The sequence below is a fragment of the Oncorhynchus tshawytscha genome, linkage group LG04 (assembly GCF_018296145.1).
Source record: "Oncorhynchus tshawytscha isolate Ot180627B linkage group LG04, Otsh_v2.0, whole genome shotgun sequence".
NCBI lineage: Eukaryota > Metazoa > Chordata > Actinopteri > Salmoniformes > Salmonidae > Oncorhynchus > Oncorhynchus tshawytscha.
This window is the reverse complement of record NC_056432.1, coordinates 54,510,637-54,526,540: the sequence shown is the minus strand read 5'-3', so window position 1 is coordinate 54,526,540 and position 15,904 is coordinate 54,510,637. Positions and strand designations below refer to the sequence as shown.

General features: G+C 42.5%; 3 protein-coding genes across 8 annotated transcripts; 2 read left to right on the top strand and 1 right to left on the bottom strand.

Moving 5' to 3' along the window:
• Window positions 1-632: 632 nt before the first annotated feature.
• On the bottom strand, window positions 633-6,486 carry LOC112249023. Of its 6 annotated transcripts, none has more exons than XM_024418614.2 (7): window positions 6,445-6,486; window positions 5,366-5,470; window positions 3,766-3,872; window positions 3,197-3,456; window positions 2,788-3,043; window positions 1,637-2,311; window positions 633-1,509 (listed from the first exon to the last, which is right to left on the bottom strand). In XM_024418614.2, the coding sequence occupies exons 2-7, from the start codon at window positions 5,422-5,424 to the stop codon at window positions 749-751; spliced, it is 2,118 nt and encodes a 705-aa protein (XP_024274382.1). In that variant the 5' UTR covers window positions 5,425-5,470; window positions 6,445-6,486; the 3' UTR covers window positions 633-748. The 6 variants fall into 6 exon arrangements, with proteins under 6 accessions (XP_024274382.1, XP_042176836.1, XP_024274380.1 ...); XM_042320902.1 differs by having other exon boundaries at window positions 5,369-5,470; XM_024418612.2 differs by having other exon boundaries at window positions 6,343-6,480.
• On the top strand, window positions 6,484-10,908 carry LOC112249022 (zinc finger protein 408). Its single transcript, XM_024418611.2, has 4 exons — window positions 6,484-7,267; window positions 7,365-7,432; window positions 7,576-7,832; window positions 7,985-10,908. Exon 4 carries the CDS (start codon window positions 8,611-8,613, stop codon window positions 9,811-9,813), a length of 1,203 nt encoding a protein of 400 aa, XP_024274379.1. The 5' UTR covers window positions 6,484-7,267; window positions 7,365-7,432; window positions 7,576-7,832; window positions 7,985-8,610; the 3' UTR covers window positions 9,814-10,908.
• Window positions 10,909-11,046: 138 nt separating this feature from the next.
• Window positions 11,047-15,887, top strand: f2 (coagulation factor II (thrombin)). The gene is made up of 14 exons (XM_024418610.2): window positions 11,047-11,219; window positions 11,397-11,557; window positions 11,743-11,767; window positions 12,063-12,134; window positions 12,326-12,431; window positions 12,525-12,658; window positions 12,831-13,139; window positions 13,274-13,384; window positions 13,485-13,611; window positions 14,533-14,700; window positions 14,870-15,043; window positions 15,150-15,328; window positions 15,489-15,559; window positions 15,661-15,887. The coding sequence occupies exons 1-14, from the start codon at window positions 11,144-11,146 to the stop codon at window positions 15,811-15,813; spliced, it is 1,866 nt and encodes a 621-aa protein (XP_024274378.1). The 5' UTR covers window positions 11,047-11,143; the 3' UTR covers window positions 15,814-15,887.
• The last annotated feature ends 17 nt before the right edge of the window (window positions 15,888-15,904 follow it).

The window sequence follows — 15,904 nt, the reverse complement described above, 5'->3', positions numbered from 1 at the left end:
TGTTATGTTTGGAGGAAAAAGGGGAGGCTTGCAAGCCAAAGAGCACCATCCCAACCGTGAAGCACAGGGGTGGCAGCATCATGTTGTGGGGGTGCTTTGCTGCAGGAGGGACTGGTGCACTTCACAAAATAGATGACATCATGAGGAAGGACAATTATGTGGATATATTGAAGCAACATCTCAAGACATCAGTCAAGAAGTTAAAGCTTGGTCGCAAATGGGTCTTCCAAATGGACAATTACCCCAAGCATACTTCCAAAGTTGTGGCAGAATGGCTTAAGGACAACAAAGTCAAGATACTGGAGTGGCCATCACAAAGCTCTGACCTCAATCCTATAGAAAATGTGTGGGCAGAACTGAACAAGTGTGTGCGAGCAAGGAGGCCTACAAACCTGACTCAGTTACACCAGCTCTGTCAGGAGGAATGGGCCAAAATTCACCCAACTTATTGTGGGAAGCTTGTGGAAGGCTACCTGAAACCTGAAACAATTTAAAGGCAATGCCACCAAATACTAATTAAGTGTATGCAAACTTCTGGCCCACTGGGAATGTGATGAAAGAAATAAAAGCTGAAATAAATCATTCTTTCTGCTATTATTCTGACATTTCACATTCTTAAAATCCTAACTGACCTAAGCCAGGGAATTTTTACTAGGATTAAATGTCAGGGATTGTGAAAAACTGAGTTTAAATGTATTTGGCTAAGGTGTACGTAAACTTCGGACTTCAACTGTATTCACAGTATATCTCATTGTTTTTTCATCTTCATGGAATTGATCAGTTCTCTCATCACTGCCATAGTCTCTGTGTGCTGTTGCTGCAGAAGGCTTCGCAGCTGATTAAAGCGCTCTTCTTCCCTCCTTTCCCTCTCCTCTTGCAATCGTTTGTCCTCCTCCCTGTAACCCTGAAAGACATCCAATATGTTTGCCATCCTCCTTCTCTTCCGCCCACTGGCTCCAACATGGAGAGGGTTTCCTGTATGTGAAGAGGAGAAGGGGGCAGAAGTGGAGGGGGGACTGACAATGTCAGTGGGGCTCGCCGGCACCTCCACAATGTGTAACAGATTCTGGCTTATGTCCTCAACCCCTGCATCTGCCTCAGCATCTCCCATGCTGCCATCAGGCTCGGGGGAGTCTTCAGATAGTTGAAGGCTGAGCCGGTGGCCTATGAGGTCCTGGAGCCTGTTGAAGTAGGCAGGAAGCTTCCGCTTTGCCATGTCAGCCTTCTCTGGGTGGAGGATGTACTCCTTGTACGCCCTCGATAGGTTCCGCCATTTCTGGAAGCATCGCTCCCCCGCCTGCTCAGGCACATCACTGATGGGGAAGCCTTGCTCCTTTAGCCTGCTAGCTATGATCTCAAAGATCCTCTTGGTTCGGGTCTTGTTCTCCCTGATTAGTCCCTGGATCTCTGGAGAGCTGTACAGCTCTACTAAAGCCTCCGTTGCCTCAATGTCCTGACTGATCATTTTCCGCTCCGACCACACAGGCAGGGACCCACCGTTCTCAGCAGCTGGAGACATGGATAGGAAGACAAAAATAAAGACTTATTACGTAAATATTGTCAGTGATTTTGAAAATGGCTGCGTCCTTTTCAGTTATAGGCCAACTGCTAAGATTCAACATCATAACAAATTTACCTCTGTCATCCCCAAGCCATGACCTCCTCCTCCCCTTTTGGAGTTGATTCTCTGCCCTCTCCTCCTCTGCATTTGACTGGAGTATCTTGGGATGTGGGACCCGTTCGCTCCTGGACTTCCTGGCTAGCGGTTCAGGCTCAGTGGTGCCTGCATGGACTCCAATCTCTGCCTCTGGGCTGCAGGTGGAGGGTATACCGAGGTTGACTGGATGGCCTGATGGGACTACAATAGCGTAGAGGGGCAGGCTTGGAGTTGGTGCTACAGCTTTAGGCTTCAGCTTGGCAAACGCCCTGGCTGGGGTGTCAGCAGCAGCCAGCTTGGAGCTCAGCCTCTGGCCCATGAGTGCATGGAACTGGTCATAGAACTCGGGCTGTTTCCTGCGTCCAGCGTCAGTCCTCTTGGACGCCAGCACATAGTCTTTGTACGTGCGCTCCATGTTGCGCCACTTTTGGAAGCATCGCTTGCCAGCCTGCCAGGAGTTCTCACTGATCAGGAAGCCCTGTGCCTCCATCCGACTGGCAATGATCTCAAAGATCTGCTTGGTTCTGGTTGTCCGGTCGTTCAGTAGGCTCTGGATTTCTGGGGACCCGTAGTGCTCGATGAGGGTCTGGGTGGCCTCCCGGTCCCGGGCTGTAACATTCCAGGGGCTTGACCACACTCGTGAGTCCTTTTCAACTGTTGTGGAGGGAGACAAGATGATCATTCAAAACCCCAAGTTCAACTTGATCAGCCTCTGACGGGTAAGCACCTTAAAACTGCTTATAACAATATAAACAAACATTCTTACATAATAAAATGACAACATCCTCTTCATTAACTATATTTGTGCATAAAACGACATGTTGATATATGAAGTATTAATTTCAAAAAGGTGACAACGGGTTTGATATTGCCATTCATTGTTTGAGCTTCTCCATGTATTTTGCAACATGGCTCCCCCTGGTGGTCAAAATATATTTAAATGATCTTCATCTTTCCTTCAAAGTCACTCATACTAATGAATTTCTTAGAGTAACTATTTAGAAGATCTTAGATCAGTGATATGGGTAGAAAAGTACACACATTGTAGAACTCTGGAAAGCAATAAAACAAGTTTGGTAGTTAACTAGAGGGCTGGCAAAGGGATGAGGCTGGTAGGTGTGTTGTGTTACCTGTGGCCAAGTTGCTGCCGATGGTGTCCTGGGACATGCGGTGTAATCGGTCCATGTAGTCATCACTGTACCATACCCGCAGCCTCTCTCCCACTGACAGGTCACGGCACACCTGGAAGTAGATGTGCTCGCCATGCTGGAAGGCTGTCAGGTTTCGCTCAATGTCCTCTGAAGAATTTCGGACATACCTCATCCAGTTGGCTTTGGTTTCGTCGCTAACATCAATGGATTTGTATGAGTTGTTTTTGTCCACCAACTAGGGATAAACATCATTGACATAAATACATAGATGCGAGAGCCTTAAAGTTACAAATGGTGCATGGAGTTAGGAAGACAATTTCATGAGGCATACCATATACTAGTGAAAAGTGATTTTCAGAACATAGTAAGGTTTGTGGATTCAACTCACCATCCCGGAGAAGAAACCAGAGGACTTGTCCTGTGACATCACTTCACCCTGGTAAGGACCGAATAATGCCCCCCTGGGAATGTCTTTGTCTACGCAGCATACGTCCACCTCGCTGCCTTCCTGAATGACCTCAATGCCATTAGGGGTAGTAAGGGCGGCACGGTTTGGGACGCCCACTGGCACAGGGGTGTCAGGCACAAAAACTGGAGGGCCATGTGTGGGGCATTCATCAATAAAATACTCTTTGCACTCTTCACAAACTGTAAGACATGACAAGGGTACATTTTAGGCAATATAATTTTAAGGTAAAATACATTTTAAAAATTACAGCAATGATGCATGAATGAAAAAATAATACCACAGCAACAATAGAAGTTGTAGAGTACATTTCATTAGCAATAAAAATGCAATATTCACATAAATTATAGGCCTTGTGGCACTGGGAAATGTATCAAAGTATCAGAACAAATGAAACAGTTAAACATAGTTTTGCTGCTCTTAGTCATAGTCTAAGGCTCTTTGTACAAGTCTGTGTGTAAAGGCACTGGACAGAAATAGCTAATACTCACACCAGAAGTAACATTTTTGATGTCTCTCAATGGTGAAAAGCAAGTGGTCGACTTTCAATCTCTGGTTGGCTCCATCAGTCTCAAAGGACTCAATGTCTTTTATTTCACTATAAGATATAGCATATCAAAATACAATCGCTGAGTGTCAAACGTTTTATTTTATTTGTATAACTGCCCCCGATTAGCATCCTTTTAATTCAACTAACCTGCAAAGATGGGCTATCAATGCAGCAGATATTAAAACATACTCGGTTATATGAAAACCAGTGGAGGCCGCAGAGGGGAGGACGACTCATAATAATGGCAAGAATGGAATGGTATCAAACACCTGGTTTTCATGTGCTTAATTCCTTTTACTCCATTCCAGCCATTATTATGAGCCGTCCTTCCCCCAGCAGCCTCCACTGATCAAAACAGCAGGTCATTGATTAGTAGAGGAGAGAACACATAGCCACTACTAGGCTATCCAGCCGATCCAACCCGCTTGCTTACAGCTGCACTAGGGTCAGACAGGCTTTCTGTGTAGATTAAGACACATCAGAGCCGATGCGAGATATGGCTCGCAAAACGCACCTCAATCCAGGGGTGAGAAATTTGTACTCCGAATTGTCCCATTATCCCAACTGTTATACCGAGAAGATTGAACAACTGCTATTTCAAATAACAGCGGAGCCGGCGCGATATGGCTCGCAAAACGCAGTGGTGGAAAAAGTACCCAATTGTCATACTTGAGTAAAAGTAAAGATACCTTAAAAGAAAACGACTCAAGTAAAAGTCACCCACTAAAATTTTACTTGAGTAAAAGTATTTGATTTTAAATATACTTAAGTATCAAAAGTAAATGTAATTGGTCAAATATACTTGTTAAAATTAATTTCAAATTCCCTATATTAAGCAAAGCAGACAGCAAAATGTTCTTGTTTTTATTTTATTTAAGGACAGCTAGGGGCACACTCCAACACTCAGACAAAATTAACAAACAAAGCATTTGTGTTTAGTGAGTCCGCCAGATCAGAGGCAATAGAGATGACCCGGGATGTTCTCTTGATAAGTGCATACATTTGACACTTTTCCTGTCCTGCTAGCCATTCAAAATGTAACGAGTACTTTTGTGTGTTCAGGAGAAATATATGGAGTAAAAAGTACATTATTTTCTTTAGGAATGTAGTAAAGGTTAAAAGTTGTCAAAAATAGTAAAGTAAAGTACAGATACCCCCCCAAAATACATTAGTAATACTTTAAAGTGATTTTACTTAAGTACTTTACACCACTAGCAAAACATACCTTAATACAGGGATGAGAAATGCGTTGTACTCCGAATTGTCCCATTATCACATTATCTATGTTACACAGAGAATATTGAACGATTGATCTAGGAGCATTCGTTCAATCTTCCCTGTTTAACAGTTGGGATAATGGGACAATTCGGAGTACAACACATTTGTCATCCCTGGATTGAGGTACTTTTCCAGAGCTATGTCTCGCGCTGGCACCGCGGTGTATTAATTTACACAGGAAGCCTGACCGACCCTAGCCTGTCTGCAGCTGTAAGCAAGCGGGTCAGATCTGCTGGCTACTAGGCCAAATTGATTCATATTACTACTTAGTGCATAGTTCTGCTTCTGTTGAATGGTCCTGGATGGCAAGTGACTCTGCCATAGTGCATAGGTCCCCAGACTCCCCACCTCAGCATACCATGGCAGGTCTGTTGGTAGAAAAAACTGAATATAATGGCAGTCCATAAACAGGTGGCTCAAGTAATACATTTAGGCCAAGTATTTAAAATAAACTCGACATTCAATTTCAGTCTGGCAGTGACAAAACCATAAACGGGACTACGGTGCTTGCTCTATGAGATAACGTACACGAGTTCCTCTTGCCGCTGACAAATTAACTATTGTAAATTAGCTAGTTGGGAAATAACAAAAACAGCAAAGCACGGTAGCTAATGACCCATGCCTATATCATGTAATCATGTGACTTTCTAACCATTCGAATTATGATAAATATAGCATTTACGATGTGCGAGAAAGGACACGTTTCCTGTCGGAATGTTTAGGAAGACAGGAACTTGAGGACTTCCGGATTCTGTCCTTGGCTGGAGAACGATGATTTTCCCGGAGTTTTCAAATGGAAAAAATTAATGCTACAAATTGGCCAAGAACCTGTGGAAATCCTGAGTTAATTGAAATAATATTTTCGAGTTATTGCCGCGAATCGAACGTCTATTTGAAATATGTCTGATATCCCAACCGGCGTAGTATCATGTCCACATTGTCGTCGACTGGTTAGTCAGACAACAATGTTGCATGCATAACGCAAATACAGTAACGTTAGTTTGAGTTTGTTAGCATCATCAGTGCCACCAATAATAAATAAAAACGCGTTGATAACGTTCGTTAATAGCTAACTACCAAGTAAAATAACTACTGTTACTAGATTTTTGACATATACTCAAGCCTGTTCCAGCGATCTACTGAAACCATAGCTAGTTAGCTTGCTAACTCGCCAGTTAATAGTTGGCTTGTGCTTCATAATAATTTGCTGCCTGTGTCACGAAGTCATTGACAAACTTACTCACGGTCCCTTGTCGACGTGTACTATTTCCAGTTAAGCAGGCCAAATATTGTTAGTGAGCAAACTCGATTACATTAGCTAATTGTTTTGTTAGGGGCTTACATTAGCGCTGAAATGTGTTGCCTTGTCCGCGCATGCTCAGGCTTACATACATTGTCACGACGAATCTTGCCACCCACCGGGGGACTCATGTTGGCAGCTCCAAGCAATCACGTATGCATGTCACACACAATTATTGATACACGATGGTCATAAATCTCAGCTAGCTATATTCCTATGGTATATACGTTGTGGATGTGGCTGCAGTTGTTTATACAGTACTGTATTATACTGACAATGACAGCTTGAAACACAAGTCAAGGAGATACGTTTCCACTTCCTATGTAGCTAGTCATTATAAATGATATCCAAAACGTGCATTTTTGTGTCATTGTAAGCTTGACATTGTACACGACATTCAAAACATTTGCATTTTTGTGAGTCTCTACATTTTGTGGCTATAGAGAGTTTATTTTATTTTTTATTTAACCTTTATTTAACTAGGCAAGTCAGTTTAAGAACAAATTCTTATTTACAATGATGGCCTATGAACAGTGGGTTAACTGCCTTGTTCAGGGGCAGAATGACAGATTTTTACCTTGTCAGCTTGGGGATTCAATCTAGCAATCTTTCAGTTACTGGCCCAACGCTCTAACTACTAGGCTACCTGCCACCCGATAGGATGGACTCTCTGGGTATGAGGGGCCCATCCCTAAACCAGGACTCACTACACAGTGTGCTGAATGCTGTTCCTCGTGGACTGACAGTGGGCCCCTTTCTAGCGAATGATGGCCAGTTGGGGCTCTGGTGTGTAGGACATGCTCTGCAGAAAGGGATGCTTCTGGGCGTGGAAGACACCTTTGACCAAAGTGAAGACTTTACAGAGGTGTGTATCAGAGTGGTTGTGATGGCGGAGGCACACACTTGCTCAAGTTTCTATGACGTTGCAAGTGTATTGAATGTAACACATTTGTTGTCGTCAGAGCTTGATGGAAGAAGTGTATCAGACGATAATCATGGGGAATCTTTGGGACAGGTGCTATTGGATTAGGTAGGTGTCTCTAGGTAAAAAATAAATAAATAAGCAAATGGTTATTGTTTTGTAGTGCTCAGCTGTATCAAACACATTAACATTACTGTCATAATTAATTTGGTAATTGGGAGGGAGAAACCCGCTTTCTTTGTTTTATGCAGATTTGCCTGTAATACAAGGAGGAAAGATGAACATAATATTACTGTTCATGAGGTGAATGGAAGGGCCTGCAAAGACATCAACCAAGGACAGAGCTTCTGCTTTAGAGTTTCCTAGCTGATCTTCTGGAACACGTATGGAAGCCAAGGAGGGTCACTAACAACACCAGGCAAACCTCGCAAACAAGTTACACCTCGCAAGTCCAGAGAGGATGGATCCCCAGGTGTAAACTCCACAGAGCAAGAGCTCTAGCTTATAGGTAGCCTGACACCCACATTCAATAGCATTCTTAATACACACTAACTAATAAATATTGTACAAATAAGGATTTTATGTTATGAAATGATTACATTTTATATTTGGATAGTTGTTTCTGAAATGTTACTTGGAAGATTTTTGTATGTCTTACAGAGCCAGAGGAGCACACTGAAGATTCAGATTCATGTCAACTTCTCCACTGGGGTTTACAGAGGGTTTGGGGTTTACAGAGTCTATGGTGGTGGAGGAGGAGAAAAGCCAGACTGGAATCAAAAGGAGCAAACCTCTTATCTACAAAATGAACAAGAGATGTGTGAGAGACTCTCATTCCAGTGGTGAGAAAACAATGGAACAGAATAGAGACGTTCACTCTTGCAAAATAATAAAAACAGAACGTTTCATTCCAGAAATAACCAATGTGCCATGCTCTGAGGACAAACTTGTGAGTCCTGCTGATGAGCCTTCAAAGAGTAGTGAAGAACCAGATAATGTGGTAAGAAAAGCCCAGGAGGTGCAGGGGCCACAGGTTGTCAGGGCCAGTTGCAGACTGGCTGCTAAACCCAGGAAGGTGCATTCATTAGTCAGCTGCATCCACAAGCGTCTTCAAGTGTGCAAAAATGGGTATCTGGATCGTCAAGTGACATTGGAAATTACGTCCAGAGTTGGTGATGAAAATGGACGAGCTTGCAAAGAAACAGATATAAAAGATAGAAAATATAAGCTCAGATGAAATCCCAAAGGATCTTGACAAAGGGGGGAAGCAAGACACAGAGGAGCTTATGATGGCTCCAGACCTCTTTAACACCAGGGAAAGGAGGTATACATGTGACCAGTGTGACAAGAGTTTCTTTCAGCTATATCACCTGAAGAAGCACAAATTCACCCACTTGGACCTAAAGCCTTACTTATGCACAGAGTGTGGTAGGAATTACAGCTCCCAAGAGAACTTCAGGGCCCACCTTCTGATGCATAAGGGAGAGAGGCCATTCAAGTGCCAGCAGCGTGACAAGAGCTATGGCCTGAAACGGGACCTGAAGGAGCATGAAGTTCTCCATACAGGAGAGAGGCCTTTTGTCTGCGATATATGTGGGAAGGCTTTTGCCCGCTGGCCTTCAGTATTCATAGGGAGGCCCACCACGCTAAGGAAGAAAATTACCACGCTCCTAAGCTCAAGTGCCCTGTCTGCGGTAACGAACTGGCCAATTCAGGCTCCCTTAGGAATCACATGCGCTTGCACACAGGAGAACGGCCTTATGCCTGTCTCCACTGCAATAAGACATTCTGACAGCGGGGGAACCTTTTGGGGCATCTACACATCCACACAGGGGAAAAGCCTTACAAGTGCAACCATTGCAATCAGTACTTCTCACAGGTGCCTGAACTCCGCAGACACCTCATATCACACACAGGGGAAGTCTACCTCTGCCCTATATGTGGCAAAGCCTTGTGGGACCCCCACACCTTGCGGGCCCACAAACGTTTACACACAGGGGAGAGACCTCACACAGTGTGAGCTGTGTGGGAAAGCCTACACCATGGCCACCAAGCTACGCTGCCACATGAAGTCCCACCTTGAGGAGAAGTCCTACAAATGTCCGACATGTGGTGCTGGCTACACACTAATGCAGAGCCAGTTCTCCCATCAAAAGAGAGAAGATAGGACATCTGGGGAGCTAGCTAATGCCCCAGCAGCTCTGGAGTCTAGCCACTCTGCCTATGCTAGAGGCAGACCTAGAAAGACCCCTCGCAAGACAGAGGTCAAGCCATGGGTCGATGTCCCTGATGAGAACATAGAGAGTCAGACAGTAGTGTATGTTCAGGCCATTGAAGACTTGTCTAATTCAGGGGAGGTTATTGTCAGCACCTGTGACTCATATCATGATAGTGACATATCTCCTGTGGTAATAGAGGAAGGTTTGGAACAGGATGTGGGCCAATTCCAGCTAAATGAGAATATCATTGAGATAATTGTCTCAGACTAATGATAAGTGCATTGTGGTAAGGGAGCACAAAACACACAACAACCTGGTGATTCTACATGGCGAGGATGGACTGAGCTCTGTGGCAGAGACAATAGAGATCGAAACGGGAGTTTAAAACTGCAATTCACACCATTTTGCTTTCTGTTGCTGTTTAATTAAATCTTCAAATAAAATCAAGAATGTGAATAAAAACTATTTTTGCATTCTAGATGTACTTTACCTAAAAGAAGACAATAAGCAGTACTTACTTGGAAAATACCTTTGTCATGAATATCAAATATGTTATGATATCACCATCAGGATACTCCATTTAGATTACTGGAGAAGGGAGACAGCTGTGAACGAGTTAAAGATATAAGCTAATATAACATTTGTGGTGGACCTTATCTAGCCACTACCTGCAGCAAATGTTCTTTTCAAGGACTACTAAAACTACCTGCCCCTGTATTTTAGGAAATGTCTTCATGGTTACAAAGAGAAATCCTCATGAATAGTTTTCTTTTTTTATCTGACCAAAATATATTTGATCTCTGGAGATTGTTTATGAAGGCTTTTTAAATAGCTTTACTGTATTTTTAACACACTGTTGTAAATATGGGCCCCATCAACAATATTATCGTTATTGTTGAAGACTCCAATTAAAAGAGAGAAAATAGGTACCTCTGTGGTGGCTTTACAACAGTTATATGTGTTTTTGAACACAACTTTTGACTTTTCACCTCTTTCTCCGATGCTTCACTCAATATTTGGGTGCAAATTTTTCGATGGTTGGGACAGTCCGAGACTGAATCAGCAAACATTCTGGTTTGGAGTGTGTGTTTGCTGTGCCTGTCTATGCAGCTTAGCGGCACACACTATCATAGTCTAAATTAGCAGATAGGGGTGTTTTAAAAGGTTGATTTATTGTGTATTTGTTTTTGACATTGCCTTTAAGTCTTTATCATTTGGTATTCTGCTTGTAATTACTGAATATAATTTCTTTATACATATATATATATATATATATATATATAAAGTAATCCATGAGTAGGCCCGGACAGAAAATAAACAATTGAGAAAGCAATTCTTGACATTGTGTGGAAAGCTTATCCATGGTCATATGTAGTAGTTTAAACTTTAATGGAAATATTGAATGCAACATTGTATGTGACATGGCCCAGATGGGAGGCGCAGCCCCGAGTCAGTCTTAGTATAGTGGTTCAATATTAACCAGGTGGATTCAATGTAACAGAAAGTGGGGTGTTTCAATGAGTACTGGATTTTGAGGGGGTGAGAAGGTTTGGTGATGTCCTAGGTTTTGCAAGGAGTTCTGTCTTAACTATCCATAAGAATGGGTCAAATACCCGCAACTCTCATTTTCACTCTACTATTTTCTTCTACTCTTCAGATCACCCTTTGTGAAAATGGTAAGATACCAGCTTTTATTTGCCAACCCAGAGAGCACAAAAGCAAGAAAGTTTCAAAAATATCGATATTTAGAAAATGTATACCCCTTAAACTGTTACTCCTTGATGTGAATTAGGCTATTTGTCTGTTTTAATATCACTAAACAATGGGTTGAGTTATCAAATATTTGTTTATAGTATTTCTTAATAGCAAAGAGGCCTCACAGGTTTTTATCCGTGCTAAACGGGCAAATTCCTTCCTTGAGGAGGTGAAACCTGGGAACTTGGAACGGGAGTGCATCGAGGAGATCTGTGACCATGAAGAAGCCCGTGAAGTCTTTGAAAAGCCTGACAAGACGGTGAGAATGTCTGGCTCGTTAGATTGAAGTATTATGGAAAGCAAATTTATATTCACCTTGGTTTACTAGTAACTAAAACATGAGCTTTATGTTTACCTGGGTAACACTATGTTAATTTGCATAATAAAGTATGATTATAGTATTTCTCGCCAAATAACTGTCTAAATTGATCTTTCTCAATATAGAAGGCCTTTTGGGGCAACTATTTGGGTAAGTATTTGTGTTTTCTATCAAAACCTTATCCATTAAATGTGTGTGCAGTCATGAGTCACAACACCAATGTAAATATATGATATTGAACCAGAACAAAGTGCAACTGAGATGTGAGTCGACTTGAGGAATAGGCTTTAGCCCCAGTGTTGGTGACCCCACACGTTTTGCTCTTCCCACACATGCTGTGCTCTTTATACTTAAAGAACAAACATTAATATCGACTTTGGCAGTGATAAGTAAGTAGAGGCAAGTATTTCCTCATGTTTTCTAATTCTGCTTGTCTTCTTCACAGCTTGCAAAGGAACTTCACTGCTGAGAACCAAGGACAATATAAATACAGTGAGGGGGTGTATTCATCTCGATGGTAATACTTATGGCCTGATTACACTGTGCATTTCAAATATGTCAATGATTTCGTGACAAAATGTTAATGTTTGTGTTGAAACCAGCTAAAAAGTGTGAGGAATCTACCAGGAAAATTGTATAATGTTAAAGATACATTTTTTGAGCAGGACATCCTGTTTCTCAAATATTATGTGGGCCTGCATCTTACAGGATGGTGCTCAGTGGGCATTGGTGAGAACTACAACGGTACCATCTTCACTACTTCCTCAGGAAAAACATGCCAGTACTGGTCCAGTAACTTCCCACACAGAATTACGTATGTATTATTGACCCCATAACTTGATGGATGTAATTTCAAAGTTGTCCCATTCTTGCTGTGTCGTTGCTGAGGGGTAACATCTCTTCTTAGGGAGTTCAATACTTTGCTGGATGAGACCCTGTATGAGAACTATTGCAGGAACCCAGACAAAACTCCTGAAGGACCTTGGTGCTTCACCAGGGATCCCACAGTCAGGAGAGAGCAATGTATCGTTCCAAAATGTGGTATGATTTCCCTACTGCATAATAACCATCATTTGGCTGCATGCTGTTGCTTAGCTGGGTGTGCTTTTACAATGACAATACGGTAGTTTCTATGCGTCCTTGCGCAACAACAAAGTGCAGAGCATGTTGCAATATGTCTTAGCGGTCCTCTATTGTGATTGTTCCCTTACAGGGGAGCCTTGGGTACCCCCAAAAGTACCCGCTGCAGTGGATGGGAAAGCCACGTACACCAAGAAGGACTGCATGGCCAACAATGGCTTGGATTATACTGGGGATCTCTCAGTTACCATGAACGGCCAAAAGTGTCTGCCTTGGGCCTCCCCAAAGGCATTGGCACTCAGCAAAGGAAAGGATTTCATCCCAGAGGTCAAACTTGTGGAGAACCACTGTAGAAACCCTGACGGAGATATGGAGGGACCCTGGTGCTTTGTGGACCAGCATGGAAATACCACTGTGGACTACTGTGACCTTGAAATGTGTGGTGAGCTGTTTCACTGAGCTGAACACTTGTTCCAGTTGTAAACGATTCCCTTAAAATATTAGGACTCTGAAGAAAAATATCTGACAGGTATCATAAATGCTCTTTACTGTGAGTGCTGGACTGTTCTCTTTCAGATGACCCAATAGATAACTATGAGGAGGCGGCTGGGGGAAGGGAAAGGACAACACTCTCTGGGCCCAGAACAACCTTCTTCAGCCCTCGGAGCTTTGGCAGTGGAGAGATGGGTAAGTAGTATAATTTTGGACATAAAGTGTAAGGTACGGCAGACCGAGGAGGAAAGTGTCTATTTTCATGACTTTGAATTCAACTCTGCTTTATTTTCAGTGTGCGGGGAGCGACCCATGTTTGAGAAGATAAGTAAGAAGGACGGTAGAGAGCAAGAACTGATTGACTCCTACCAAGGAGGCCGTATTGTTAAAGGGATTGATGCAGAAGTGGCCAGTGCACCATGGTAATGAAATTAATAGATATTCAAAACACCACATTTATTCTATTGCATTACGTAGGACTACTACTTAGGATTATGGTCATCATGTTTGACCATGTACACGGTGGGAGCGGGAAAGGAAGTTATCTCTGTCTATCATTTAGAGGATATGTTTTGGTGTTGTCAATGCATTGCCCAATTAAAAGAATGGAGTGGCTGCCGATCTGACTTTTCTGCACCTTTCTTCCAGACAGCTAAAGGCCCGAAGATTTTGCACATGTGAGATTCTCTACTTTATACACAGTCTCTGTTCTACTCATAGAGAACAGGGCTACTCTGGCGAATGGGGCCCGTTTAATAACGTTAGATCAATGCTGAATCAATGTCTGCAAGAACACATAATGATAGGAGCCTATTCTACATAACTAACCCAAATATAATAGCATAGTAACGTTACTGTAAGACAAAAAAACACCACCTAATTTCTTATGAGATTTTAGGATGATTGTGTCTGAAAGTGTCTTTTTTTTCTCATGTGGCCAAAACTCTAAAGTACGCCACTAGGCAAAATATGTGCTTCGATTGAAACTAAACACAGGTAGGCTATGCTACAGTTTGTTAACACAATCTGCTCTAAAAATACACTCACTCACAATACATTCATTCAAAACAAAACTGTAGGCTACTTTAAACGGTAGCCTTTAACTCAAGAAGACCTAAATGCATATCCCCATGGAACTCATTGAGATCAGATGGTTGGTATGCAGATGCTGCATAGATGTTTCACCTGTAAAACCTGAATAATTATAATTTCCCAATTGACAGTGAGAAATACACAAGGCCGGAAAAGTCAAATCCGGAGCCTCGGCCTTAAAAGAAAGACACAGATGTAATTTGGCAGAAGAAAATGATGATGCCTGTTATTCATGTATGCTTTGATGTCAGGCAGGTGATGTTGTACAAGAAAATCCCCCAGGAGTTTCTGTGTGGGGCCAGTCTAATCAGTGATGAGTGGATCCTCACTGCAGCCCACTGCATCCTCTACCCACCATGGAACAAAAACTTCACCATCAATGACATCCTGGTCCGCCTTGGCAAACATAACAGAGCTAAGTGAGTGATTATCTCCTATTTTCCCATTTTATCTGTATTAAACAAACAATACACATCGACTTTTGCACAGTGCAACAGTGAACCAAGACATGCCATAATACGTGACGAAACAATAATATAGCCATACCAAAACGTTCTTGGATAATACCCTATTTCAACCTAATCCCAGGTTTGAGAAGGGCACAGAGAAGATTGTGGCCATTGATGAGATAATTGTCCACCCCAAGTACAACTGGAAGGAGAACCTGAACCGGGACATCGCTCTGCTGCACATGAGGAGGCCTGTTACTTTCACTGATGAGATTCATCCTGTCTGTCTACCAACCAAGGAGGTTGCTAAGACGTAAGAGAGTGTAATGTAGCTATCAGTAATGATTAAATATGAAATAACATTTCTGAGCTTTTTCACATACTAGCAATGGTAGCATCCTTTTTTCTATTTCTCCTAGATTGATGTTTGCTGGCTATAAAGGCCGTGTGACAGGCTGGGGGAACCTTTATGAGACATGGACTTCCTCCCCCAAGTCTCAACCCACAGTTCTCCAGCAGATCCATCTACCCATCGTTGAACAGGATATCTGCAGAGCCTCTAACTCTATCCGCATCACTGACAACATGTTCTGTGCTGGTGAGTAAGCAGTTCTCATCTCAGAATGGGAATTGCTGTATACTGTAGCTCAAGTCCATCCAATATGTTAACCAAAAGTGAATTGGTGCAGTGTGACTTGGTGAACCACAAGTGTTTCAATTAGTATGACGCTTCCTCATAATGCCCATGTACTTTTCAGGCTTCAAACCAGAGGAACAGAAAACGGGTGATGCTTGTGAAGGGGACTGCGGTGGTCCCTTTGTCATGAAGGTATACAACTAGAGAAACACGAACTTCACTCATTAGATGTCTTGCATATTACCCTTTATATTTGATATACGCATGAGAATGACTTATATCCTCATTCACAGAACCCAGATGACAACCGTTGGTATCAGATCGGCATTGTGTCCTGGGGAGAAGGATGTGACAGGGATGGGAAATATGGATTTTACACCCATCTTTTCCGTATGAGAAGGTGGATGAAGAAAGTTATTGACAAAACAGGCGGTGATGATGATTGATTGTTATTTCTTCTCATTTTCTCTACATGCAAACTGATGTAATATTGGAAATAAACGTGTGTTCCTGATCATGATCTGCTTGTTATTACTC